Source organism: Camelina sativa, chromosome 9 (assembly GCF_030686135.1).
Source record: "Camelina sativa cultivar CO46 ecotype springtype chromosome 9, ASM3068613v1".
Classification (NCBI taxonomy): Eukaryota; Viridiplantae; Streptophyta; class Magnoliopsida; order Brassicales; family Brassicaceae; genus Camelina; species Camelina sativa.
The window spans coordinates 23,680,516-23,706,691 of NC_141888.1; the positions used below are offsets into that span (position 1 = coordinate 23,680,516).

At 35.6% G+C, this 26,176-nt stretch overlaps 6 protein-coding genes and 1 long non-coding RNA gene across 8 annotated transcripts; 3 read left to right on the forward strand and 4 right to left on the reverse strand.

Annotated features, from left to right (window-relative positions):
* Positions 1 to 4,117: 4,117 nt before the first annotated feature.
* On the reverse strand, positions 4,118 to 5,755 carry LOC147938621 (uncharacterized). The gene is made up of 5 exons (XM_087467437.1): positions 5,620 to 5,755; positions 5,237 to 5,366; positions 4,855 to 5,148; positions 4,552 to 4,773; positions 4,118 to 4,466 (listed from the first exon to the last, which is right to left on the reverse strand). The coding sequence occupies exons 1-5, from the start codon at positions 5,688 to 5,690 to the stop codon at positions 4,134 to 4,136; spliced, it is 1,050 nt and encodes a 349-aa protein (XP_087323563.1). The 5' UTR covers positions 5,691 to 5,755; the 3' UTR covers positions 4,118 to 4,133.
* Positions 5,756 to 8,352: 2,597 nt separating this feature from the next.
* Positions 8,353 to 9,328, reverse strand: LOC104711202 (uncharacterized). Its single transcript, XR_755220.3, has 5 exons — positions 9,108 to 9,328; positions 8,892 to 9,028; positions 8,755 to 8,797; positions 8,544 to 8,646; positions 8,353 to 8,446 (listed from the first exon to the last, which is right to left on the reverse strand). It is a non-coding gene; the product is annotated as an uncharacterized LOC104711202 (long non-coding RNA).
* A 2,297-nt stretch (positions 9,329 to 11,625) lies between these two features.
* LOC104711203 (peroxisomal membrane protein 11B-like) lies at positions 11,626 to 12,949 on the forward strand. Its single transcript, XM_010427882.3, has 2 exons — positions 11,626 to 12,109; positions 12,360 to 12,949. Exons 1-2 carry the CDS (start codon positions 11,922 to 11,924, stop codon positions 12,856 to 12,858), a joined length of 687 nt encoding a protein of 228 aa, XP_010426184.1. The 5' UTR covers positions 11,626 to 11,921; the 3' UTR covers positions 12,859 to 12,949.
* A 157-nt stretch (positions 12,950 to 13,106) lies between these two features.
* On the forward strand, positions 13,107 to 14,323 carry LOC104711204 (putative aquaporin TIP5-1). The gene is made up of 3 exons (XM_010427883.3): positions 13,107 to 13,388; positions 13,483 to 13,733; positions 13,823 to 14,323. Exons 1-3 carry the CDS (start codon positions 13,250 to 13,252, stop codon positions 14,201 to 14,203), a joined length of 771 nt encoding a protein of 256 aa, XP_010426185.1. The 5' UTR covers positions 13,107 to 13,249; the 3' UTR covers positions 14,204 to 14,323.
* On the reverse strand, positions 14,287 to 17,540 carry LOC104711205 (NO-associated protein 1, chloroplastic/mitochondrial). The gene is made up of 13 exons (XM_010427884.3): positions 17,045 to 17,540; positions 16,757 to 16,942; positions 16,587 to 16,673; positions 16,428 to 16,507; positions 16,249 to 16,330; positions 16,111 to 16,131; positions 15,827 to 15,872; positions 15,524 to 15,642; positions 15,319 to 15,432; positions 15,133 to 15,234; positions 14,954 to 15,043; positions 14,747 to 14,856; positions 14,287 to 14,664 (listed from the first exon to the last, which is right to left on the reverse strand). The coding sequence occupies exons 1-13, from the start codon at positions 17,435 to 17,437 to the stop codon at positions 14,415 to 14,417; spliced, it is 1,680 nt and encodes a 559-aa protein (XP_010426186.1). The 5' UTR covers positions 17,438 to 17,540; the 3' UTR covers positions 14,287 to 14,414.
* A 129-nt stretch (positions 17,541 to 17,669) lies between these two features.
* Positions 17,670 to 24,492, forward strand: LOC104711207 (structural maintenance of chromosomes protein 2-2). 2 transcript variants are annotated; one of them, XM_087467438.1, is made up of 21 exons: positions 17,670 to 17,768; positions 17,880 to 18,220; positions 18,310 to 18,990; positions 19,069 to 19,212; positions 19,294 to 19,584; positions 19,674 to 19,859; positions 19,931 to 20,095; positions 20,176 to 20,235; positions 20,329 to 20,391; positions 20,843 to 20,934; positions 21,052 to 21,148; positions 21,595 to 21,711; positions 21,846 to 22,064; positions 22,196 to 22,336; positions 22,414 to 22,581; positions 22,847 to 23,031; positions 23,168 to 23,261; positions 23,341 to 23,429; positions 23,513 to 23,738; positions 23,915 to 23,989; positions 24,116 to 24,492. In XM_087467438.1, the coding sequence occupies exons 2-21, from the start codon at positions 17,903 to 17,905 to the stop codon at positions 24,227 to 24,229; spliced, it is 3,525 nt and encodes a 1,174-aa protein (XP_087323564.1). In that variant the 5' UTR covers positions 17,670 to 17,768; positions 17,880 to 17,902; the 3' UTR covers positions 24,230 to 24,492. The 2 variants fall into 2 exon arrangements, with proteins under 2 accessions (XP_087323564.1, XP_010426189.1); XM_010427887.3 differs by having other exon boundaries at positions 17,682 to 17,768; positions 17,851 to 18,220.
* Positions 24,477 to 25,905, reverse strand: LOC104711206 (chlorophyll a-b binding protein 4, chloroplastic-like). The gene is made up of 4 exons (XM_010427885.3): positions 25,600 to 25,905; positions 25,255 to 25,403; positions 24,903 to 25,169; positions 24,477 to 24,811 (listed from the first exon to the last, which is right to left on the reverse strand). The coding sequence occupies exons 1-4, from the start codon at positions 25,809 to 25,811 to the stop codon at positions 24,678 to 24,680; spliced, it is 762 nt and encodes a 253-aa protein (XP_010426187.1). The 5' UTR covers positions 25,812 to 25,905; the 3' UTR covers positions 24,477 to 24,677.
* Positions 25,906 to 26,176: the final 271 nt, after the last annotated feature.

Sequence of the window (26,176 nt, forward strand, 5' to 3'; positions counted from 1 at the left end):
AATTGTATATGAAATGTACATGTAATTGTTAATATATGTCTTAAAAATCAATTTTTATAATATTACGGTTTAACTATAATATCTTAATATATAATTTTTATATGATGCTTCATAAAAGAGTCATTTTAAGATAGAAAAAATTAAAAAGTTAAATTACACAGAATTAGAATTGTTGAAAATATTTCGACACTATGTTACTATAATAATAGGACCATTGTTTTAATTACCGCAAAATCAATTTAATTTTCTATTTTCGTTAAGTAATTAAGATAAATTATAATTATTTGCATTTTTGTTTTTTTTTTGAAAAAAAACTGATAAGTAGTCTAAAAAGAAAATTGTAAGACCTTTCTATATAATTACTTTGATAGATAATTTAATGTTGTTCTATATATTAATTTTACTTTCATCATCTAAAAGTAATACTTAACAACAAATAATTTTAAAAGAAATACCCTCTCTTGTAATCCATTTTCAATAATATCCTTATATATATACAAAATAACTAAATTATAAACCCTAAACTTCAAATACTAAACATACTAAACATTATCTCTCCATCACTCTTGAATGAACTTGCCTCAACTTTTTTTTTTGTGAATGATTTCGTAAATAAAACATTTGACTTTTATAAATTTTATACTATGGAGTATTGATGTACCATTTTTTCTATTGATTGCTTTTTTTACGACTCACCTCTGTATAATTAACTTTTATTTTGCTCGGTCCAAATGTTTGAAGTGCCTTTGATATGCCTCCATCTTCATGGATAGTGATTCTCCACAATCCAGCCTGGCCAATATTGTAATATGAAACAAAATCTCTTTCATCCAACAAAATGAAAATGTTGCCACAAATCATAATCCGACCTTCTTTCCATTATCATTGAAAATTTTAAACAGTACATTAGTTTTAAAATTATGTGGAACTGTATTAAATTGTTATATTAGACAATACTTCCTCTGTTCATGATTAATCCATATTTTAGGATTTTCAAACATATTAAGAAAACATATTAGAAACTGACTTTAGTCGCATTATTTTTTTCGATTAACAAATTTCAACCAATAATATTCAGTTTTTTTTTTTGAAGTTTACAATTTGTCATTAATTACTTATTAAAAATATATAGAAAACCTAAAATTTGTTTTTTTTGTGCAACATTTTTTTTTCTCTAGAAAATGGATTAATTAATAAGGAATGGATGAAGTATATTTTAGTGAGAAAAACATATTGTTTAATAGGAAATTATTTTACGAAATGTACTTTGTCAATGCATCTATGTAACCATTCTACCAAAAATAAAATGAGTCTATGTAACTATAAAAGTTGGAAAAGACTTGGCCATGTTTTTCACTCTTCTTCGCATTTGTGAAACACAGAACACATGAAGTATATCTTGATTATGGAGAAAAAGAGTAAATATATTTTGATTAATTATAAGGACTCTTTGCTATACATCAAACCTCTGTTTGATCATCGAGGATTGGAGGAGTACCATCATATCAAGAAACTTGACGATCTGTTATCCTCTTGCAGCGATGATGATACGTTAGAACAGCTCTAGAATTTGAGAGTAAATTTGAGTCCAAGTATTTAAGTAATTGTCTACCTATGGCTATATATACGTACACTATTTGAATGTTAGATAGATGTTATTCTTAGGTTCAAAATAATTTATTGACAGTTACAAATTTGGGAATTATGAAATTTGGTGTCATAACTTTTGTAAGATAAATATTTGGAACGGAAATCTTTTCCTTAGATTAAATACAGTTCAATGCATGGTTATTGAAATTATAAAAATGCATCACTCTTTAATACATGGTGAAAGAAATTTATAACCCACTACATGATATTAAATATAAAGTTTCAATATATTTTCCATATAAGAAATAATCAAACTTAATGATTTAGTTAATACTATTTTAAATATGTCACTTACAATTGTGTAATGAAATTAAATAGATAGAAAATCAAGAAAAGTCAGCATATATCAAAATCTTCTTTATATATATATATATATATATATATATATATATATATATATATATGATTTTGAACATGACAACAATTCTGAAATGCTCTTGACAGATCGATTTTATGTTGATATGTGCATTGATATCAAAGGAAAAGCTATTATTGTGTAATTTATACATTATAATGTAATTTATCATAATTTAATAGGATTTTAGTGGAACTAACTAACTTTATTGCCTACTCAATTAACAAAAGAAAACATTATATGATTTTAAAATGTGTAATAATTAAGGTTTATAAAATTACATAAAGGCATAATCATAATCATGTATTTAAACTATTTCATTTCTCATCCAAGATATGGTTTTTATTATGATATTTTCTTTTATTATAAAATAGTGTGTATTTTTTTCACTTAAAAGGATGAAAGAAAAATTAAATAGAATGTAAGAAAATGTTAAAAAAGATGTATCAAATATCAGTTAATATATTAGTAAGTGTTATAGAATATTAGATTTTGTATCAAATATATCATATGAGATTTTATTATAAAACAATCTGATTTTGTTTAACAAAAGAATTTAAGATATAAAAGTGGATTTAAAAATATATGTCAATTGTACCAAGTGGATAAGAGAAGTATGATTATTTGGAATTGAAAATGATAAAAATTTATTGAAGAAAAAAATAGAAATAAAAGATAACTGATGCCACTAAAAGAGAATGCAAAATGTTGCAATGTGAGTAAGAGTTAGGAAAAACCTTCTCATGTTATATAAGATATATATATATATATATATATATATATATATTCATTCTTTTGTATAAAATTTACCTTCTATACTTTATTTTATATTAGAACGAGTGCAAGCCCTCTGTTTATAATATGAACATTAACTAATGTGGATATCTACGTACCACTAAGAATCTAAGATTAAGGACCACAGCTTCTGATTTTCAGTATTTGATCGTGGTTTTAGACCACTACATTTGATTAGTGATTTGTTTAGTAATAGCATAAAATGTATAAGACTAACTTAGTGTTTTCTACATATGCATGGACCACATTCTTAACATTCAATAACAATTAAATGCACACATAACCGAGTAACTGATAATGATAGGTTGGGTTATATAGTCAATCGAATTAAGTAATCGGATCCCACTAGAAGCTGCATAATTATTATACACATGACGTAAGAATTTTTCTCGATTGGGAAAACTTGTAATTATTTTGTAAATCACTTCTATTGTTCTTTAACACTTAAAACTTGCTTAAGTCTCTAAAGCCAATAGAAACTTCAGACACTTCTTTTTTTGTCAAACCGGAAGCCACAAACTCTAATGGTTCGTGTTGATTGTGGGTTCATTAGTCTTTTTAAAATTTCATGACCACATGAAAACTATTTCTTCCATTTTAAGATATTCAGTAACAAACAAAATAGAATAATCGATGTACATCACCAAACTTCTACATGGATTGTGACCAAGACAAATGACTGTATATATATAAAGAAGATCCAGCTCGTAATGAATTCAATTATTATATTTCCAAGGCTGATATATGACATGAAAAAATCAGAACAAAAAGAAAAGAAACTGATGTGGCAAAATATTACGTTTTTCTTAACAGTAGAATATATCACTACAAGAAAACATGGATTTACCGACTGCAAAAACTGTAACTATACAGTCGCTAACTATTTAGTCACGACTGCTTGGCGACTGACATACGTAGTCGCTAAACAGTGCGTCGCTAAAAAAATCAGTCGCTAAAAGGTCGCTATGGAGCTACTAATTGGCGACTGATAATTGGGGTCGCTCTTCCCTCGCCAAACAGTCGCTAAAATTGCAACTGAATTGCAACGCTTTAGCGACTGATATGGTTACTCATTTGCGACTGTTTGAGTACTGTTTTGATTACGTTTTGGTGACTGTTTTGCAACTGTTTAATTATCATGTTTTTTAAAAAATTATGGTAAAAATGCATTATTTGATTTTGTAATACCACAAACAAATTAAGAAAACAGGTACTAAAACATAACAAACATGAAATTAAACAACGACATAAGTACCATGTTTTTACAAAAGTTGCAAAAGTTCCAAAAAACATCCAAATATCCAAGATTGTTGCAAATATTACATGAGGGAACCTAACTTTGAAAATCAGCAGGGTTTGGGTCATTGGTTTGAGACTCAAGGAAGGCGACATAGTTCGGGTTGGTCTTGAGGAAGCTCACCAAGCGTGAGATCTCTGCTTGTTGCTCAGATGCAACCCGCAAAGCCTCAGCTGCAACCCGTGAAGCCTCTGCGTCACGCTCTGCTTGTAGAGCTGCTTGTTCCTCTATCTTGCGGTTAGCGTCTTCAAGCTGTTGTTGCAGGGTTGTGAAAGTAGAAGAGCTTCCAGGGTACTTCCGCTTCCCGTTGATGTAACTTCCTAGGCTTCCAACTCGAAAGTATGTTCCTCTATCATTTACGTAAGTAGACTTCATACACAAAACAGAGAGAAAAAGTTATTATAATTACTTAACAATGAAAAACTTAATAGCTTATTAGAAAGAAGCAAATTACCTGAAGAAAGAGCTCATCATCCTCCTCGTGAGATAGCTCTGATCGACGTGAAGTACCATCTGAAGACTCATCATTATCCTGAGCAGCCAACTTAGCTTCCCTTCTTTTCTTATATGCCTCATGAACTGCTTGCGCTTTCTTATCCACAAAAGTACCATCTTTTTTGGTATGAGTCATGAGAAAAACTTCAGGAATAGTTGGCGGTCTTCCCAATTCTACTTCCTGGAATGTTAGACAATGAAAAGGTTAGAAACCATTTGATGTCAAGTAATTAAACAATGAAAAGGTTATGATGTAACTCACCATCTCTTGTTCGATTTGTAAGTAAGACTTTGGCCCTGATACATGTTTGTGAGGGCCAAGACCATTACGGTCAGACATTCGAGCTGCTGAAGTGGTTGCACTCTTTGCCATGGCTTCTTCGGTGTCCCAATAGTCACACATTTCTTTCCAAAGAGTTCTCTCAATCCACCTCGGTTTCACTTCCTCTCGCTGAGCTGCTGCCTTGGAAACCATGTCTTTCATACGGTTTTGACAAATGCTATAGAACTTTGCTTGAACCACACCGGTTAGAGAGGGATCCCAGGTGTGTGTTTTCTACAAAAGAAGACTAGTGTTAGTGATAAAAAAAACCAAGAAAAAAACTATAAATACAGAAATCAAATTGAAAGGAGTAGAAGTTTACCGCGAATTCCAAGAAGTAACCTTCTCTTCTTGCATTCGGAACACAACCCCAACTGTAAAATGGACCATCAAACTTGTTTGTAAACACTTTTGTAATCTGTCGGGTAAGTGATGACTTGTCTTTACCAAACCTTCAAACACAAACAAATCAGTAGTCAAATTCTAATCAAATACAAACAAATCGATCAATCCAAGTAAAATTCTAATCACAAACAAACACAAACAATCCAAAATTCTAATAATTCTAATCACAAAAAATCCAAAATACAAAATTCTAATCCAAACTCTAGTCACAAACAAACAAACACAATCAAATTCTAATCCAAACAAACAAACACAATCAAATTCTAATCCAAAATACAAAATTCTAATCCAAATTCTTACCAAGTGGTTCCACGCTCTAATGAGGGAGAGAGGACAGTGGTATACTTCTCACGGCCTGGTTGGACAAGCATGTCATGTAAAGAAGCGAGTACATCAGCTGGGAGATTTGATTCCCTTGCACCATCATCCTCCGAATTAGCTTCTTCCTCATGTGAGTTTTGTGCCTGAGAACTGTGAAGCGATGCATAAGCTGCTCGAGGTTGACCAGGTTGAGAAGAGGGTGGTCGATGAGACTGTCGAGGTAGAGGAGACTCTCGTGGTAGATTCGCGACTTGAGGAGACTGTCGACGATGATTCGTGACTGACGGTTGAGGAGACTCTCCAAGTTGACTCGAGAATTCTGGTGGATTCGTCGCGGAGGCCAGAGGTTGAGGGTTTAGATTTCGCCTGGTTGGATCTATGCCGGAAGGGGATGTTCCGGGAAAGGTCCTCGAGTGGTGGAACAGATTTGTTGGAGGTGGATAGTCTCGGTAAGAAGGTGTAGGTCTCACTGGAGGCTGAAGGTTTGGGAGAGGAGTTCCCTGAGAATCAGTCTCTGGAACTCGATGGTTCGCCGGCGTGAAGGTATACTGGGGAGGAAGATTGGCGGGTCTGTGATTCGCTGTTTGTGAGGTTCCAGAGGTTCGATTAGAGGGGTTTCTTCTTCCTCCGCCTCTTTTCTTTTGTCCAGCCATCAAGGGTTTACGGTTTCGTCGAGTGAGAGGAATTTAGATCTAGGGTTTTGAGGTTTCGCCGTTTTGTCTCGAAGAAAAAGAAGAAGAAGAAATGAGAAAATAAATGAGAAAAGATTAGGGTTTGTTCGGGGAAGAAAACGAAATTAATGGGTTTTCGTGTTTTGTTACGGCCCAAATTTTGTTAAGGTCCAAATTTATTAAAGCAGTCGCTAAATAGTAGCTCTTTAGTTGCAATCTTTTAGCGACTGTTAAACTGGTCTCCAAATTAGTCGCAAATTGGCGACTACACTACGACAATATGCATCAGTCTCCAATTAGCGTCTACTAGGCGACTGATTTATTTTATTAGCCATTCAGTAGCTAAACAATCGCAATTCAGTCGTTAAATTTAGCGACTGTGTTTTTAGTCGCAAATTGCAGTAACCAATTCCATGTTTTCTTGTAGTGTATATAATACCGAAGTTAGAACGGTATTTAGTATTTGCAAGCGATACTTAAAAAATGACGATGACAAAAGTTTAGCAAAATTTTAACTGACCCCTTAATTGGTGACTTATGCTCTTCCTAGGTCTGCCATTGTGTGCATGTAGAATTTGACTAACTTCTACGTGTGGAATGTGACCAAGACAAAATGACTGTATGAAGAAGTCCAGCTCGTAAGCGATTCAATTTTATATTTCTAGGGCTGATATTTGATATGAAAAAATCAACAAAAACAAAAAAAAATGATGTGACAAAAATATTACATTTTCTAACGGCAGAATATAATTCATACCGAATTAGTATTTGCAAGCTGTACTTAACTTTGTAGAGCCAAACAAAGCTAGCTAGGAAAAAATGGGAAAAAAAAAAATTGACTATGACGATGAGTCGATGACTACAAAAGTTTAGCATTATAAAAATACTAGTATTTGGCCCGTGCATACGCACGGTTTTTAAACTGCTGAAATCATATAATATATTCTTAATTATGTGCTACTAAATATATTTTTTGATAGAAATGTGACATAGCTTTAAAGCAAAATTATTTAGTTAAACTTTAATCAGTTTTTGTTTTTGTTACTACGCATGGTTACTGTTGGCTTTTATTAAAACTTTACTAATATTATTATTACTATGAACTTAGATCAAAGTCTATAAAATTAAATTACAGCCAAATATATGTATGTAAAAATCTAGTACGGGTCAAAAACAATATATGTATGTATTCCCAAATTCAACAAAGTTGGTGGCCTCTTGTATATCTCGCCCGGTGTAAAAGGTGAATGCTTATTCGAATTTCTTGGTTAAGTCTCTTGTAATTTCTAAATAACACATGCTTCTTCCAAGATTTGATCAGTTTCTTTTAATGTTTTTTTGCTTGGAATCCTGTCAAGATCGTAGGCACAAAGCAATTGAACAAACGTTTATTAGTTCTGGTGAAAAACAAATGCCTCATTGTAACTGGACTATTAAGGAAACTTGGAAGTAATTGTATGTCTACTATACCAAAAAAGCATAGAGCATGAAAACTAATGTAAACACCTCTGAAAGTTCTCTTTTGTGGATTAAGAATTAATCTACAGAGACATGGATATATCAATATGATGCAAGTCAAAGATAAAGTGAAATGAAATCTGTTTAAATTTATTCGTAAAAACAAACCTTGTTAAATTAGGCATGCTTTTTTACTCTTGAATTTGCTACAACCTAGATTGGTTAATGAGAACTTAACTTCTGCAAAGGAGAGTTTATTAGAAAATCCGAACAAAAAAGAAAAACTTAAAGGAATGAGTTTTTATGTTATACCACAAACACTTATAAATTACAACAATCAACTTGAAGAATTTCTTTGGCTTTATAAATGAAAGCTAAGACTCTAGTTGGTTTCAATGTCATTCGTTTACTCCACTCTGCAAAAACTTTCCCGCAAAAAAAAAACAAAGCGTATCAAAAGTAGAGAAACAAATTGTTCATCAATCAATTAAGTGGTTCTAAATTAGAAACGGGACAAATTTTTCTGTCAGGCTATTTGACAAATAGTTAGTAGACAGAAACTCAAAGCAAAAAAAATACAAACCTCGTAGCATAACACATTTCCGGTAGCCTTCACAGCAACTATATGTGTAAATTTAGTGAAGACTTTTGTTGCAGAACAGGACAGGGATACTCTCCTATAATGATAGCAACACAGATTTGTTTCAGGCTCATCTCAAGGATAAAAAATCACAACAAATCATATTAGTAGGTAAAGCAAGAAAAAGAAGGAACCTTCAGAGTACATGTGAAAGATGAGAGGAATCAAATCTTTCCTTTCAGTGGTGCTCTTGTAACTGAATTTTTACCAAATTTCCTGATGTAAAGCACATTCCTTCTGCAAATTCAAAAATCCAATTCCCAAAATCAGAATGTGGTAAAGAAAAAGTACGCTTTAATACCTAAGTAAAAAAGTTCAGTAGAAGTAGATAAATATACTACTCACGTTATCTTGAAAACACTCTCCTGGCTTGTACACAAACGTAAGCCTGAATCAGAAGAATAGATTAATATAAGGGACTGAAGCCAAAATTGCAAACAAAATCATATGAGTGGTTATTATCAAAAACAGTTAGTACATACTTGGATTTCTTTGATCACGGCCTAGCCCCTTTCGTTATAGTTGGACTATGTAGATCCAGACTTTTGAATTTCACCGTTTAGAATCGGAAGCAAATAGAGGCTTTTAAAGCTCTGATATTCCATTCTTGTTTTCAAAGCTGAAACAATAATAGAAATCATAATTAATATGCATTGAAGAAAAAAGTAATAGATATGAACAAAAGCTAAAGAATTTACCTCCAAAGATAATTGTTGTTTTCAAAGGGATTTAGCTTTCTGAAGTTGAAAGAGGTTTTCGTGTTTGATCTGGTGGTGCATTGGTAATTGAAATTAGAAGAGGTTTTTTTTTTTTTTTTTGGTAACAAAATAGAAGAGGTTTTGAGATGCGTATTTTGTGTTTAGAGAAAGTTGAAGAACATTTATATAGAAGATGAGAATTGTTGTAAGTTGTAACTACCATGAACGTGGATCTGTTAGTGGAGTTGTGCTTCCGTCGAGAAGATGAAAAGGTGAACACACGTGTTCTGATGCTTAGGGTTATTCATTGGTATGTTTGTGGGCTTCATATATTGTGCATAAGCCCAAAACTCACTTAGAGGTTCACAAAAAATTGGGCTTATGACCTTGTACTTGAGCTTAATATACATATACAACAAATTAAAACTCTATTTAATAGTCCAGATATTTGCTATAAAAGATTCCTATTTTTTTACACGATTTAGGTTACAGTTTTCTTAACAAAATCTGATGTGGCTTTATTCTATTGTTATTTTTTTTTTTTCTCACAGAATTATTTATCCACGATCGGTGGAGTTTTTTTTTAGGAATTTTGTTTTATTTTTTTGACAAATTAAATTGAAAAGAATCTGATGTGGCACAATCTTATTGGACATGTGACTTGTGCTTTATAGGATAAAGGATACTTATCTTTGCAATTTATTCAAAAAATATGCATGTAGATTTTGACATTTTCTAAAACCGGGTTCTTTCAACATTAGAATTTTTTTCTATGCATCGTAATAATTGTACAAATAATTTCGAATTGCAAGAAAATATTTTTTAAAATAAGAATAAGAAGACTTCAAATGTTATTTTATAAAAATTATTGGTAAATATTGTTGGTCACGGTAGGATGTGTAGAACATACAAGAAAAAAAAAATAAGTGGCATCAAATATATATATTTTGTGAAAAATCATGATGTTTTTTTGGTTGTTTTATCATATGGGCCAAGATGTGAACTGCTAAATGTTGGAAGAGTCTCTCCATTTCCAAAATACAGATACAACCGAAGAAAAATTAAAGGATAAGGTATAAGGAGTATATACAGTCTTGGTTTTATATGAACAAAATCGACTATTGAGAAAACGAAACAACCATTAGAAATATTTATTTTATCCATCTTCAATTATTTTGCCTAACTTGATGTGTCCTTTTAAGTGACATATCAATGAACGATGTATATATAGCCTCTTGTTGTTTTATAAAGACTGATCGATTTTGATTTATCCGATCTCTATCGACACTTTTTTTTGTTTGTTTAAAAATGCCAAAAGTTTGGGTATCTAGGAGGATGAGCGTCGGACGTGTATGTGGTGATGTATTTCATCGTCGAAAATCGATGGATCTCTGCCCAGTACAATTATAAAGAATTAAAGTTTTAATACCAAAGATTTTTTCAATACAAAAGCACATATATAGTATTTATGTTTGTGTAATCACTGATTGAAATCTAAATTATTATGTTCATACTATAAGAAAACATATAGTATAGTTTTTATGTTTGCAAATATAGCTTACACTATAAATATTATTGTTTAAGTAAATATAATAATTTAGCAAATACAATATGAAACGCTAACTAGTAATAGGAGTAGAACAATTAAACCGTTATTTGAAACTTGGACTTTGTTAAACCGTAGTCAGCCCAAATTTATCTACCAAGAAAATTAGATGACAAATTTGGCGATTATTTATTTCTTGTTTATGCATGCGCTCATCAAGCTTAAGAGATAGGCACATTTATTTGTGGTAATCATGCACGACCCCATGTTTCAAAATTGTCATGATTCATGTCTAATCTGTCATGCTCCTCCGACTTGTTGGATGTTATGTATGTGATGTTGCACTTCGTCTAGATATCTAGGTACGTCCAATATCTAGCCTAGTCCCTACCTTGACCTTTTTTCTTTGATTTAAATGAGCTACACTTTAGTACTTTTCATTTGAATCTTATGTAAAAAGTAACTAAAATATTTTTTCGATTATGCTTTAACCTTTCATAGTCTTCGACTCTTCATAGAATTCAGATTGGTTAAAGCTTTAACCTCCCACTTCTTGAACCTATCAACTTATACGTTATATTTGGTGTTTCTGAATGTAGATGTGCGTGGTGCATATTATCGTATCCACAACATTAGATAATCATAATCCGATACTGTAATGAAGTAACCCTCGATGCCAAATTGCCTGTGAAAATGGACATTAGAAAACTAGGTGGTTCATGTAAATCATTTAGCGTATAAGATTGTTATTAATTAGCTCTTCTTATATGGTATCACTTTTGTGCATATAACATTTTTCTGTTCACACAATGAAATAATTTCTCAAAGTACAAGGATTCTGGCTTCCAATTTGGAGCTAAAGGCCCAAGCTCCAACCTAAAATCAAGCCCATTTGTATAAACAATTACACTTCTGTGCACACATTATCCAACTGACAAATAAATTGTAAAATAGAGAATTATCTTCAGTCTCGTTTTACGAAACCCAAAATATAATTAAAAAAAATTATTTGTGAATATTTCTTCCACACATATCAAAGAGAAATATTTTTATTTATCCCAAACCTTTGATATCAAAACATGAGACAACAAGCGCAAGTATTAGCAACCACAAAGCAATCATCTCAAACTCAAACCTCTCAAAACAAACAAAAGACAAAACCTCGATTATTTCGAGTACAAACGTCACTTGTGGTTTATATCTTCTTCATCATCTCCATAACTTCTCTCTCTCCCTCCTCTTCTCCTTCCTTTTGCCACCGTTAGGCGATGGCGTCGGACACGTTGGACAAGCTGGTTGTGTTCTTGGCCAAAAGAGACGGAATAGACAAGCTTGTTAAGACATTCCAATATGTGGCAAAGCTCGCGTGCTGGCACGTTGAAGCCACACGACCCGAAGCTGCCGATAGGTTCAAGAAGTGGGAGGTGGCTTCCGGTCTCAGCCGCAAAGCCTTCAGGTCCCACATCTTTCTAATATCTATCACTTTATCTACACAGTGGCATCATCGTAAATATAGTCTCATAGATGAATTGAAATGAAATGTTTGCTTTATTTCACTTCTTGATTAATATCTTATCTCATCTACCAAATTTGAATAGAGTGACTAATGCTAATACACTTTATATTAAATGACAACAAGTAAAAAGTGAATATATTTACAATAACAACCGTTGTTAATTTATGGTCGGGGGATTATGGAAAAACAGGACAGGGAGATCTCTCACGGGGTTTAATGCGCTGAGACGAAACCCTGGGGCAACCCCGGTGATCCGTCTCTTGGCGGTCCTAGCCAATTCAGGAGAAATGGTTTACTTCTTCTTCGATCATTTTCTTTGGTTATCAAGAATTGGATCATTAGACGCCAAGCTCGCCAAGAAAATGAGTTTTATCTCCGCTTTTGGCGAATCTTTCGGCTATACTTTCTTCATCATCATTGATTGCATCTTCATAAGGCAGAGACTCGACTCCTTGAAAAAACTCCGGTATCCGTCCGATGAAACAAAAGATGAAATCAACGCCAAAATTAGCGAAATCCGTGGCGATATAGTGATGAGGTTGATGGGAATATCAGCCAACATTGCAGATTTGATTATCGCATTGGCGGAAATTCAACCGAACCCGTTTTGTAACCACACGGTTACACTTGGTATAAGCGGTTTAGTTTCGGCTTGGGCTGGTTGGTATAGGAATTGGCCCACCTCGTGAGATGTATACTCAAATGTATGTTGTTGTTTTGGAATGAACATAGCAAACGTGTATAACTTTCTTGAAATATATGAATACTTCTATTTTTACATTGTGTTATGTGTCAAATATATCAAACAAAAACTAAGGTTATACACGTTTGATATTTTTGATTTGTAACACTTGTGATTTATTCACGTAAGGGCATCTCTGAAAATTATGAATCGTGATAACTGTAAATAATAACTTCCCACTCTCTCACTCTGATTGAGGAGACGGTTAACTAAAATGTTTTCTAAAAACTCATTTTTATCAAAAGTCGTTACCTTCTCGTAATATTTATAGTTTTTACTTACGTTCATTCAACAACAAAAACAGAGAAAAGAAAGAACAAAAAACTTGAACGTAACTGATGAGAAGAATGATTCCAACATCGTTTTCAAGTAAGTTTCAAGGAGTAATAAGTATGAATGCGTTGAGATGTTACGTGTCGGAGTTTATCTCCACCTTCTTCTTCGTCCTCGCTGCCGTTGGTTCCGTCATGGCTTCAAGTAATTTTTAGTCTGTTTTCTAAATATGTTTGATCCTTCTTTTTTTTTGTAATGAAAAGAAATTGTTAATTGTGTTTTTATTCTTATAAATCAGGGAAGTTGATGGCGGGTGATGTGTCGGGTCCGTTTGGTGTATTAATACCGGCGATTGCGAATGCGTTTGCGTTGTCTTCGTCTGTTTACATCTCTTGGAACGTCTCTGGTGGCCATGTGAATCCAGCGGTTACGTTTGGGATGGCGGTTGCTGGTCGGATTAGTGTTCCAACCGCTTTGTTCTATTGGACTTCTCAGATGATTGCCTCTGTTATGGCTTGTCTTGTCCTTAAAGTAACTGTCGTCGAACAGGTAACTAAATATTTAGATTGCTTTTTTTGTCTGCAGTGTGATCTTTGTTTTGTTTGGTTTTTCTGATTTGTGTTTGGATTTATTATCAGCACGTACCGATCTATAAGATTGCCGGAGAAATGACGGGATTTGGAGCATCGATTCTTGAAGGTGTTTTAGCGTTCGTCCTGGTCTATACCGTGTTCACGGCTAACGATCCGAGACGTGGTTTACCTTTAGCCGTGGGACCAATATTCATTGGGTTTGTTGCGGGAGCCAATGTTCTAGCCGCTGGTCCCTTCTCTGGAGGGTCCATGAACCCGGCATGTGCCTTTGGGTCAGCGATGATTTACGGAAGCTTTAAGAACCAAGCTGTGTATTGGGTTGGGCCTCTGCTTGGAGGAGCCACAGCCGCGTTAGTGTATGACAACGTGGTGGTTCCAGCAGAAGATGATCGTGGCTCATCTACTGGAGATGCCATTGATGTGTAATGACTTGTTTTTTACTGTTTTATATGTTGTTGTAGAGCTTTTCTAGTTTTCAGTTTCTGAAATGTTGTTCACTTGATGTTTAATTTATTGAATACTACTTTAGTAAAGTTTCATTACAAACAATTTTCTATTTTACCATTATGTTACATACTGTATGTATTAACTCTGGTTTGAGAAAACTTAGCCGATACTTTTGCATCTAAACAAAAATTTAGAAGTGCCATTTGGGTCTTACTTCTTCTTCCTCATCGGTTAAATCACGGTACTGATACCATTCAGCACCTGTAGCACCAATTGGTAATGTTGGTCGGAGAAATACTTCAACTGGTTTTGGCACACTGACACAAATACGTATCTGATGCTCTGCTTCGTTGAGATCTCTCGGTTCTGTTCCACGTGTTTTGCGAATTGGTTCAATTGAAATCCATCCTAACCCAGAAATTGCAACATCACTAGCCGGTCTGATCAAGAAGTGTGTCAACGTTAGATGATGAGCATTCGTTTTATCAACGATAGATAAGGAATAAAATATGAATACATCACCTTTTTGCATCAATGATTTCGATTTGGAGTAAACGATGAGATTGTAATCCTTTCCACTCTTGAATCTGATCTTTCCCTGATGGAGGTGTCAGAAGCACACCCAGTTCTTTCTGCACAATAAATGGGTACCAAGTAAATGGTAATTAGAAGATTGAATTTATCTTCATGTTAGCTACAAAGTTGTTACTGATGGTGAAAGAAACTTGCCTGGTAAAAGTCCGTAGCTGTTTTGGTTGGTACTACATGAATATCAAGAGCCTTTGGACCATAGAATGTGATACATGTTTCCGGTAGAACCTGCAATATGTCAAATATGTAATGGTATCAAAGAATCCTGATACCCACTGTGAAACATAATTCAGCATTCATTCTGGTTCTAATGTTACCTTCAAGATGTCGATCCTGACGAGACCTCCCCAGAAAAATGTATAGCCATTTAAGCTCTCACCCTTGGGACTACTTGACAGTGAAGTTGGCAAAGTTGAAATCTGTAAGGAACAAAAGAATAGTACAATCATCATACTATGTTACGGTAAAATAATCTTTACCTGGCTATAATATAGAAAACTTACATCGAAAGACTGGCCTCTGAGTCGATTTTGAGGAGCAAGGGCTGGTAAATCATCTGAATGAACAACAGCTGCTTGTCTATGGTGTAGGTGCACACCCGGTGTATCATACAACTTCTATGGTAATAAGGTATTCTTTTAGCAGATGTCTACTGGTGGCAAAATTTCAGAAATTTCTAGAAACAATGGTGGAGGTTTAAGTTTATACCTCTCCACCGAGGAAGGCGTTGATCTGAATCGGACCCAAGGTGGTTCCAGGGACAGCAGATTGAATTGGTTTGTACTTTTGCGCCGCTGCTGCAACAGGGTCCCTTTCGGCCATTGTTTCTGTATAATGAAGTACATATACAACCATTCAAACTCGATTTATAGATGCAACCTAAACTGTAAAGAAAGTAGCCCTACTAGAATAAATCAGCACGTAGGCGTAGACAAAACGAAAGGAAGTATTCCAGCAGACACAAACTGTAAAGACAAGTGACATAAACAAAAGAGTAAACAAATGACTTACTCAGCAAAGCATTGATGAATGCTGACTTCCCTACGTTCGCTGCACCCTGTGAAAGCATGGACAAATGATGAATGAATATTTGTCAGACAGTCAAACAAGTTGCTATAAAATGCACAGCCTCTATCTCCTGTATGAATTGGTGTTTCCTATAGAGCAGGGTAGTGTAGACTTAGTAGTTCTACTGGTCATAAAAGAAAATCAGTATTGCATCTCTCATTTAAGATGCGTCTAGCTAAATCAATAACTATCCCCAGTCAGCTAAAATCTTTGTAGAAAGCACATACCAGAATGTAGACATCTCGTCCCTGAAATAAAAACAAAGATGGAGAGGTTAGGTTGCAGAAGATAAATCAAAAGAAGGTTATACTATCCGATAGTTAACCATAAAGGAAACAAGATGTACGCCAATTCATGGTATATACCTTTTTCTCCTTCTGGATTTCTGATGCAACTCCGCTAACTCCATCCAGAGATTTTGAACTTGTGAGATGGACACTCAAGACACTGTTAAAGTTACATCCATCCATATCAGTCACTAACTCCAGAAACATTAAGTCACTGTTATGATAACAAACCTAATAGATAAGTACTTGATACCTACTTAAGCTTTTTCCTCGTGGTCATTTCTACAACCCAATCCCCAATACAGTTCATATCTGTTCCTTTCGGAAGAAGATCAATCTAACAGTACAAAACACAGTTCTTTATCAGAGAAAAGTTGAAAAGGATTGAAGAAGTAACCAGGCTGTAAAAACCTTACCTTAGTTATAACTAGTATAATCGGATTAGCTCCAACTAAGTCACGAACACGAGCTAAAAAGCTTCCATTAAAATCCACAATGTCAACCTGTGACACCACAAAATGCATCAAACCATTACATCATTTTAATGAATTCTTGGGAGTTGCATGCTAACTAACAAACTACTCACCAATTTGACAATCAAAGCTTTCTCATGGCGCAAATGAGAAAGCTTCTCCCTAAGTTCATCAGCTGAAACAAACTGTTTCCCACCAGGGTATCCTCCGTTACCACCAACTGCTGTAATCATATGTCCATGAGACAAAAGCTGACACCTTCCACATATTATAGTTCTTAACTGATGATGCTTCTTCTTCTACAAGAATAACAACAAAAAATTCAAAAAAAAAACTCACTTCAATTGCAATCAATCAACTAAACTAACTAAAATTGAGATTCCAAAAGCTCGAATTCATACCAAATCGTAAGTGATCAGATCAACAAATCCAGGAGAATCAACTTCGGAAGTCTGTAACGGAGCTCCGCAGCCGTAACAACACGAGACCGAAGTATCAACAACTTTTCGCACAACTTCTTCCTTTATCTTCTTCTTCTTCTCTTTTTTAATCTCTCTCTTCACCACTTTCTTAGCTTCATGAGCTCTTTGGTTCTCCAAGAACCTCTCTCCAGGAGTCGGAGCAGCCGCAGCGAATCCATCTCGTTCTGAGAGCGAAACCGGAGATTCAGAACTAGCGATGGATTTACACACAATTGAACTCGCTTGCTTCCGGTAAATCACGGAGAAATTTGGTTCACGTCTGGTGAGACGACGAGGAAGAGACGGAAACGTTGAGAGTGTCCGTAGCGCCATTGCTGAGATTTCTCCCCCACCAGCTCTGTGAAGAAGATAGAACCCACGAGAGTTAATGGAGAACCGAACCGAACCAAACCAAATCAAAATGGGTTTATTGTTAAACCTCTATTTCGATCGAGAGGGAACCTTCTAGATAAGTTAAAAGGTTAGGGTAGGGTTTAGAAATTCACTTTCCCGCTCTTTTGCTACCAAATCCGAAAAAACCCAATTGTTTAAAATGAGAAAATTCACCTTTTTAATTGTTTTGGTAAAATTGAAAAAACAAAAACAAAAAAATCGAATTCGCTCTCTCAATTTTGAAGATTCGTCTCTGCTTTCTCCTGCAACGGTTAGATTTTGTATCTGCGAATTTCAATTTCGGAATCAAGCTTGTTGTTGTGATACTTAAAAATCTGGGTTTCAATTTCTAGGGTTTATGGGTTTTTAGTTTCTAAATTAGGGTAAAATTTTGGGGAAGGAGAGATGCATATAAAGGAGATATGCTTGGAGGGTTTCAAATCGTACGCGACGAGGACGGTTGTTCCGGGTTTTGACCCGCATTTCAACGCGATTACGGGTCTAAACGGGTCTGGGAAATCAAACATCCTCGATTCGGTATGCTTCGTTCTGGGTATCACTAATCTCCAGCATGTTCGAGCTTCTAATCTACAGGAACTCGTTTACAAACAAGGACAAGCTGGGATTACTAAAGCCACTGTCTCGATTACGTTCGATAACTCCGAGAGAAATCGAAGTCCTTTAGGTTATGAAGATCACTCAGAGATTACCGTAACTAGACAAGTAAGTACTTATTTCACTTAAGGTTTCGTTTTCTTTATAAGTGTTTGCTTAGAGTGACTTTTTTTTTTGGTTTTGTGTGTGTTTTGAAGATTGTGGTTGGTGGAAGGAACAAGTATTTGGTTAATGGGAAGCTTGCTCAACCAAGTCAAGTTCAGAACCTATTCCACTCGGTGCAGCTTAATGTTAATAATCCTCATTTTCTCATTATGCAAGGGCGTATTACTAAAGTTTTGAACATGAAACCTATGGAGATTTTATCGATGCTTGAAGAAGCTGCGGGGACAAGAATGTATGAGAACAAGAAAGAAGCTGCGTTAAAGACGTTAGAGAAAAAGCAAACAAAGGTTGATGAGATTAATAAGCTTCTTGAGCATGATATATTGCCAGCTTTGGAGAAGCTTAGGAGAGAAAAGGCGCAGTATATGCAGTGGGCTAATGGTAATGCAGAACTAGAACGAGTAAAGAGGTTCTGTATCGCTTTTGAGTATGTTCAAGCTGAGAAAGTTAGAGACAATTCTCTCCATGGGGTTGAACAAATGAAGACAAAAATGACAAGTATTGACGAAGAGATTGAAAAGACACAGGGTGAAATATCGGAACTGGAGAACCAAGTTAAAGCTTTGACTAAGGCAAGAGAAGCCAGCATGGGAGGAGAAGTAAAAAATTTGTCTGACAAAGTGGATTCACTGTCTAATGAAGTTACACGTGAAGTATCCAAGCTTAATAATATGGAGGACACCCTTCAGAGCGAGGAGAATAATGCTGAAAAGGTTAGCTGACAGTTATTACCTTGGAGTGAAATTGTTATTGATTCTCAGCTAAAATCTGACAACTTTTGGTGTTGCCAGATTGTTCATAATATGGAAGATTTGAAGAAATCTGTAGAAGAGAGAGCTTCTGCTCTCAAGAAGTGCGACGAAGGAGCAGCAGATCTAAAACGTAAATTCCAAGAATTTTCCACCACACTGGAAGAGTGTGAAAGAGACCACCAGGTACAGTGGTACACTAAGAAGAATCTTTAGTTACTGAATCAATCATGTTTGTTTATTGGATGTATGCCCCTTGATAATTAGGGTGTGGTAGCTGGTAAGAGTAGTGGAGATGAAGAGAAATGTCTTGAAGATCAACTACGTGATGCTAAGATTTCTGTTGGATCAGCTGAAACGGAGTTGAAGCAGCTGAATACCAAAATTAGCCACTGCGAAAAGGAACTAAAAGAGAAAAAGTCCCAGTTAATGTCAAAACAAGCAGAAGCTGTTGCTGTGGAAAACGAACTCGATGCTAGAAAAAATGATGTTGATAGTGTAAAAAGGGCACTTGATTCTCTTCCTTATAAAGAGGGTCAGATGGAAGCATTGGAGAAGGTTAGCATTTAGCATGCTTTTTCTAGATTATTTTATTTTCTTCTTTTGTTTGCATAAAGAATACACCCGTGACTGAAATTTACTCTTAGGATCGAGGATTGGAACTTGAAGTTGGGCGAAGGCTGAAAGACAAAGTGAGCGATCTTTCAGCTCAATTAGCAAATGTACAGTTTACATACCGTGATCCTGTGAAGAACTTTGATCGATCAAAGGTGAAAGGTGTGGTTGCAAAACTGATAAAAGTGAATGATAGGTCCTCAATGACAGCTTTGGAAGTAAGTAGGGAATTATCATGTCATTATACTTTGTCGGATCATAGGAGTTCTAAGGTGACTATTTTTTTCAGGTTACTGCTGGTGGGAAGTTATTTAATGTTGTTGTAGACACAGAAGATACTGGAAAAGAGCTCCTTCAAAAGGGTGATCTTCGGAGGAGAGTTACAATAATTCCTCTTAACAAAATTCAATCTCACCTAGTTCCACCTAGAGTGCAGCAAGCCACTGTTAGATTGGTATGTGGATCTTTTTTTTCATTCCTGTCAAATTCAACTCCCTCTTCTTTGTTCCTTGCTGATTCCCTACTAATTTTTAGGTTGGAAAGGGTAATGCGGAATTGGCACTTTCTTTAGTTGGTTATAGCGAAGAATTAAAGGTGGGTTGGTTGCCTGCTCACGGTACCAAAATTAGCTGATACCATGAGTTCATGACTATTTATTTTCGTTTGAGATGCTCTAATTTTTTGCAGAATGCTATGGAATATGTTTTTGGTTCCACTTTTGTTTGCAAAACTACTGATGCGGCAAAGGAAGTAAGTATTTTTCCAGCCATTAGAGTGCATGTGTGCTGACTCTGTGTTTGTTAAGGATGTATGTAGTAGAGATGTAGTTTGATTTCTAAGCTGTTTGTATAACAACCTTACTTGACATGTATATTCAGCTGGGCCTTTGGTTATATTGTCATAGCCTCAATCTTCTCTCAAAATTTCAAATGATGATTTCCCTTTTTATATTAGTGGATGGGATATGACTCTGGCAAAATCTAAATCCTATCAATAATATATAGTTTTCTACCAGAGAGAAAGGGTTCTTATGTTTATCGGTTCTCAAAACTTGATTGCTTTGCTGGGTTGTAAATGCATTTATCAGACATAACTTATTTTCGTTACTGTCTTCTCGACTATTAGACACCTATATTTTGATGGCAAGACAACTCAATTTTCTTTAGATCTTTAATTTATCTCTCAAATGCTTGTTCGGCAGGTAGCATTTAATAGGGAAATTCGAACTCCAAGTGTTACACTTGAAGGTGATGTATTTCAACCAAGTGGTCTTCTTACTGGTGGAAGTCGCAAGTATGTCATTATTTCTATTAGACCTGTAAATATCTTCTGGGTTTCATACAGATATGGTTCAGCAATGCCTATAACCTGACCAAAAAACATTGTATATTTCGTATTCCTCTGTTGTAGAGGTGGAGGTGATCTGCTAAGACAACTTCATGATCTGGCAGAAGCTGAAGCAAAATTTCACGTACATCAGAAAAGGTTGTCGGAAATTGAAGCGAAGGTATATTCCTTCAATTATATATATGCTATTGCAGCTGAACTAGGCATCATATAATTTCTGACAAACCGTTTGAAGTACATACGCATATCTTATACATGTACTTCAGGTTAGAATTAGATCTAGATCATTGGAACTCGAGGCTCATGTTAGTTTATTGGTGATCTAAAGAAAATATAATCTGAGCTGTTGAAATTGACACTTTGAACCTTATTTAGATGTCTCGTTATCTCAGATAGTTGATCAGTTTGGTTTTTTCTGGCTCAAATGAAACAAATGTTTAGTTGCAGCATATTTATATCTCATGTTTGATTTTCTAGGATTTATGGGTACCTCACATATGCTTGTGAAGGCTCCCACAGAATGCTGCTATCGGCTGTCTCTTTGGGTTTCTTGGTAAAATTAAGTTTTATGGTTGTGTTAAACCCTACTGGTTCTTTAAACTGCAGATCAATGAGCTTCAGCCTCTTCAAAAGAAGTTCACAGACATGAAAGCACAGTTGGAGCTGAAAATGTATGACATGTCCTTGTTTCTAAAAAGGGCTGAACAGAACGAGCACCACAAGGTTTTTGTATCTCCATTTGGCATCCTTTTTTTTGTTAACGTATCTCCCATTATCTACATCCTTCTAGCTTAAATTTCCGAATTCGAATTTTTGCCTTCTATCGTTGCTAATAGGCATATCGCTTCCTTATATAGCTTGGTGAGGCGGTGAAGAAACTTGAAGAAGAGGTTGGAGAAGTGAGATCTCAAATCACAGAGAAGGAAAATCTTTACAAAAGTTGTGCTGATACTGTCTCTACGCTGGAGACATCCATCAAAGATCATGATAAGAACAGAGAGGGAAGACTCAAGGACTTAGAAAAGAATATCAAAACTATCAAAGCTCGTATTCAGGCATCCTCAAAAGATCTAAAGGTATTCCAGATTTTTCATCAAAGACTTTGAACTTTTTCAATCTTTTTTTAACCTGGTTTACCAACTTTTTTGCCTTTTATATTTTTAAAATGGCTTCATAGCTTATGCTATATGTTTCTCTTGCTCAATAGGGTCATGAAAACGAAAGGGAGAGGCTTGTGATGGAGCAAGAAGCAGTGTTGCAGGAACAGTCATCTTTAGAGAGCCAGCTAGCTTCATTGAAGACGCAAATTAGCACTCTGGCTTCAGATGTGGGCAATCAACGATCCAAGGTACTGCGATTATTTTTATTCGTGTCTTTTAAAATTAGAAAATATATGAGTAACGTGTGGATGTGATACCCCTGCAGGTGGATGCCATACAGAAGAATCATGATCAGTCTCTCTCTGAGCTCAAGTTGATACATGCAAAGATGAAGGAATGTGATACACAGATTAGTGGTTCTATCGCAGACCAGGAAAAATGTCTGCAGAAGATTAGTGACTTGAAGCTTGACAGAAAGAAGTTAGAAAATGAGGTATATTGTCTCTTCAATTCTTGCGGCGTTCTCCCTATTTAATGACAGATGTTCTGGGTTTACTTAATTGCTTTGACATTAATATTGAAGTAGGCCTGGATGTTGGATGATAGAGGTGGATATAAGTGTTAGGAGTTCCTGGTAATTCGACTGTAATCAAAATTGAAGATGTTGTATACTCTATTAGTTGATAAGTAGTATTTACTGAAATTCTACATCTTAAGAAATGCACACTGTTCATGGGCGAACATTTTACTCTGCATAGGTAACAAGGATGGAGATGGATCAGAAAAATTGTTCTGTGAAGGTAGACAAACTTGTTGAGAAGCATACATGGATAACATCTGAGAAGCAGCTTTTTGGTAAAGAAGGGACGAACTATGATTTTGAATCCCGTGATCCTTACAAAGCAACACAAGAACTTGAAAGGCTCCAGACAGAACAATCAAGGTATGTTTCTGATATAGTTTTTTGTAATCGATATAATATTTATACCTATACAATGCAATATCAATGAAATGTGTTTTCCTGTTTTTTCTCTTTAACTAATTGAGAAATCACTCGGCTATTCACTTCTCTTATAAAGTCTCGAGAAAAGAGTAAACAAGAAGGTCATGGCTATGTTTGAGAAAGCAGAAGATGAATATAATGCTCTTATGACCAAGAAAAATATAATCGAGGTTAGTGTTGGAAGGTCTGTACGACTTAGTTTAACAGCTTTACACGCATCTACTAACTATGGTTTTTCATTTTCCATAGACTGATAAATCCAAAATCAAGAAAGTGATTGAGGAGCTTGATGAGAAGAAAAAAGAAACACTGAAAGTTACATGGGTTAAAGTTAATCAGTGAGTCGCTTATTTAGTTTTCTTTGCTTGTTCAACCATGTGATTCACTTCTTATAACTTCATTGTAATTTCATCCTCATCAGGGATTTTGGTTCCATCTTTTCAAGTCTACTACCTGGCACCATGGCAAAACTAGAACCTCCAGAAGGAGGTAATTTCCTTGATGGCCTTGAGGTCCGTGTTGCTTTTGGAAGTGTTTGGAAACAGTCTTTATCTGAGCTAAGTGGAGGGCAAAGATCTCTTCTTGCACTATCTTTAATCCTAGCGTTGCTTCTCTTCAAGCCAGCTCCTCTTTATATCTTAGATGAGGTACATCTCGATTTTACATTTCTATGAATTATTGCTCTCCCTTTACATTTTCAATACGTAACGACGAAGTTCATGTTTTCAGTGATCTTGACAATGTTCACAATAACAGGACCTTTTTTAAGTTTGATGACATTCTCAAAAAGACATAAGAGAACTCATGGCTTTAATTTTTTCAGGTTGATGCAGCTCTTGATCTCAGTCACACGCAGAACATAGGAAGAATGATAAAAGCTCATTTCCCACATTCACAGGTCACATAAATTTGCGGATTTCGTTGATTTTGTGTTCACTAGCTATACCCATGATTCAGAAAGCTCTACTTATCCATGCATATCTCAATCATTGCTGCTCTCTGTCTGATATGACTTCTCTTACAGTTCATCGTGGTTTCGCTGAAAGAAGGAATGTTCAACAATGCCAATGTTCTCTTCCGAACAAAATTCGTGGATGGTGTTTCAACAGTCCAGAGGACAGTAACAAAACAGAGCTAGTAACCTGCTTATATCCTTAACAGCACTAATGATGTATATACTCTTCTCTCTTCAATCAAAACGGCTTCTATGTGTGTACTACGTATCTTTTAAGATCTGTAGCCAATGATTTGTTGGTACCTATTGTCTAAGTCTAGAAACCGAAGCTTACCGAAACTTTAGGCTTTTTTGTTGTTGCTGCAAATGTATTAAGAGATTGGGATTCTAAGTTATGGTGTGCTTAAATCACTGTTACCACATGAATATATAAGTATTAAGGACTACGACAATGTTGATTAACTTAGTTCCTCTGTACATTGAAGATTTTAAATTTAATCATGTAGCGACAACGATGCAACACCAATTCAGGCTCAAAATCCAAGAACTCTAAGATGAAACACACTCGCTGACAGACATGAAAATGATGGAAGATAGAGAGAGATGAGATTCATAAGTCTGACTTAGATCCTTAGCCGCTGAGGGTTTGGACAATAGTGTTGTGCCATGGATCAGACAAGTGCTGCAACAGATTCTCAAATGGTCCCTTTCCAGTCACATTGTGTTGAATCACAAACCCCAAGAATGCCAACATAGCCAACCTCCCTGCAAAATAAACAAATGGTCTTTAGTCTTTTAACTCTAACTACTAGTTTCTTGCCCGACAAGATAACGAATTAGCTTTTCCTAAGCTTACCGTTTGCGAGCTCTTTCTCCTTGGCCTCGAGCGTAGGAGCAAAGTTAAGTGGGTTAAAGATTCCACCAGGGTAACCGACTTCACCCTTAGGTAAGCTGTATTGCTTAAAGATAGGGTCTTGGTTCACACTCCCTGGGTTCTTGATGTCTTGCCACCGTCTGATCTCAACGTAATGAAACAAAATGAACTCGATCACGAACAATGTCGAGGACGATGCGAAGTACTGCTCTTTCCCAGCATCGTACCACTCCGGAACGTTTATGATTCCTACCAATAGTTTTGACAATCACTGTGTTAAGTTCTTGAAAAAAATATTACAAATTGTTTTAGGTCATGTTAATTGGTAACTCACCGATCTTGGTGAAAACTTCAGGCAAAAGCATCCCTGCGACACCGAGCATGGCCCATCGTCCGTTGACAAGCTCTGCCTGGATGAACCATTTCAAGTTCTCTGGATCCTCTGCTAGCCCCAACGGGTCAAACCCATTGTCTCCGGCAAGACTGCAATATGTATGTGTATAAGAGTGAATGAGCAATTTACCATACCATTCAACATCAACTAAACTGCCACCGAACCAACTCGGTCTAACCTAACCAAGCCTAATACACATTAACTAAATCGGTATCGGGTTGATTACCAAGGTTGTTCCGGTTGTTTTAAACCAAAATTTGAATGTAGTAGTTTGCAAAAAATTACCTGCCGGTGAGATAGTCAGGCGAGGCCAAACCGGGCAACCATTCTCCTTTCTTAGCTTCAACCTTAAACGACGACGTTTTGGAGGGTGAGCCGATGGATTTAAACGACAAGTCGCGGTTCAACTTACCGGAAGAGCCGGTGAGGAATCTTGGCTTTGAAGTAGTGCAAGGTCGGAAAATCGAGGCCGAGGCATGAGTAGTGACAGTCGCCATTATCACTAGTCTCAGAAGATCCGACCCAAGAACCCAGTACTGTAAAAAAAGAATGGAATCAAGAGAGATTGAAAGATGAGTTCAGAGATGATTGTGAAGAAACAAGACTTAAGAGGAGGGGATTTGTAACTTTGCTGAAGATGAGTTTTGTGGCTGTGGTTTAATCACTGAGTATCTACCGTTGGATTAGATGACGTGGTTGTTCTGACGGATGAGATGGGTTTAAGGTGAGATATAGGCTTATCAGTTTATCTTCAAAGCGTATCTTAAAAGAGGATTTTTATGTTCTTTGAGATTGGTCGGAACAAGATAATGTCGGGTCCATTGATGTACACGTGTCAGTGGTTCGGATTAACATATAAGAC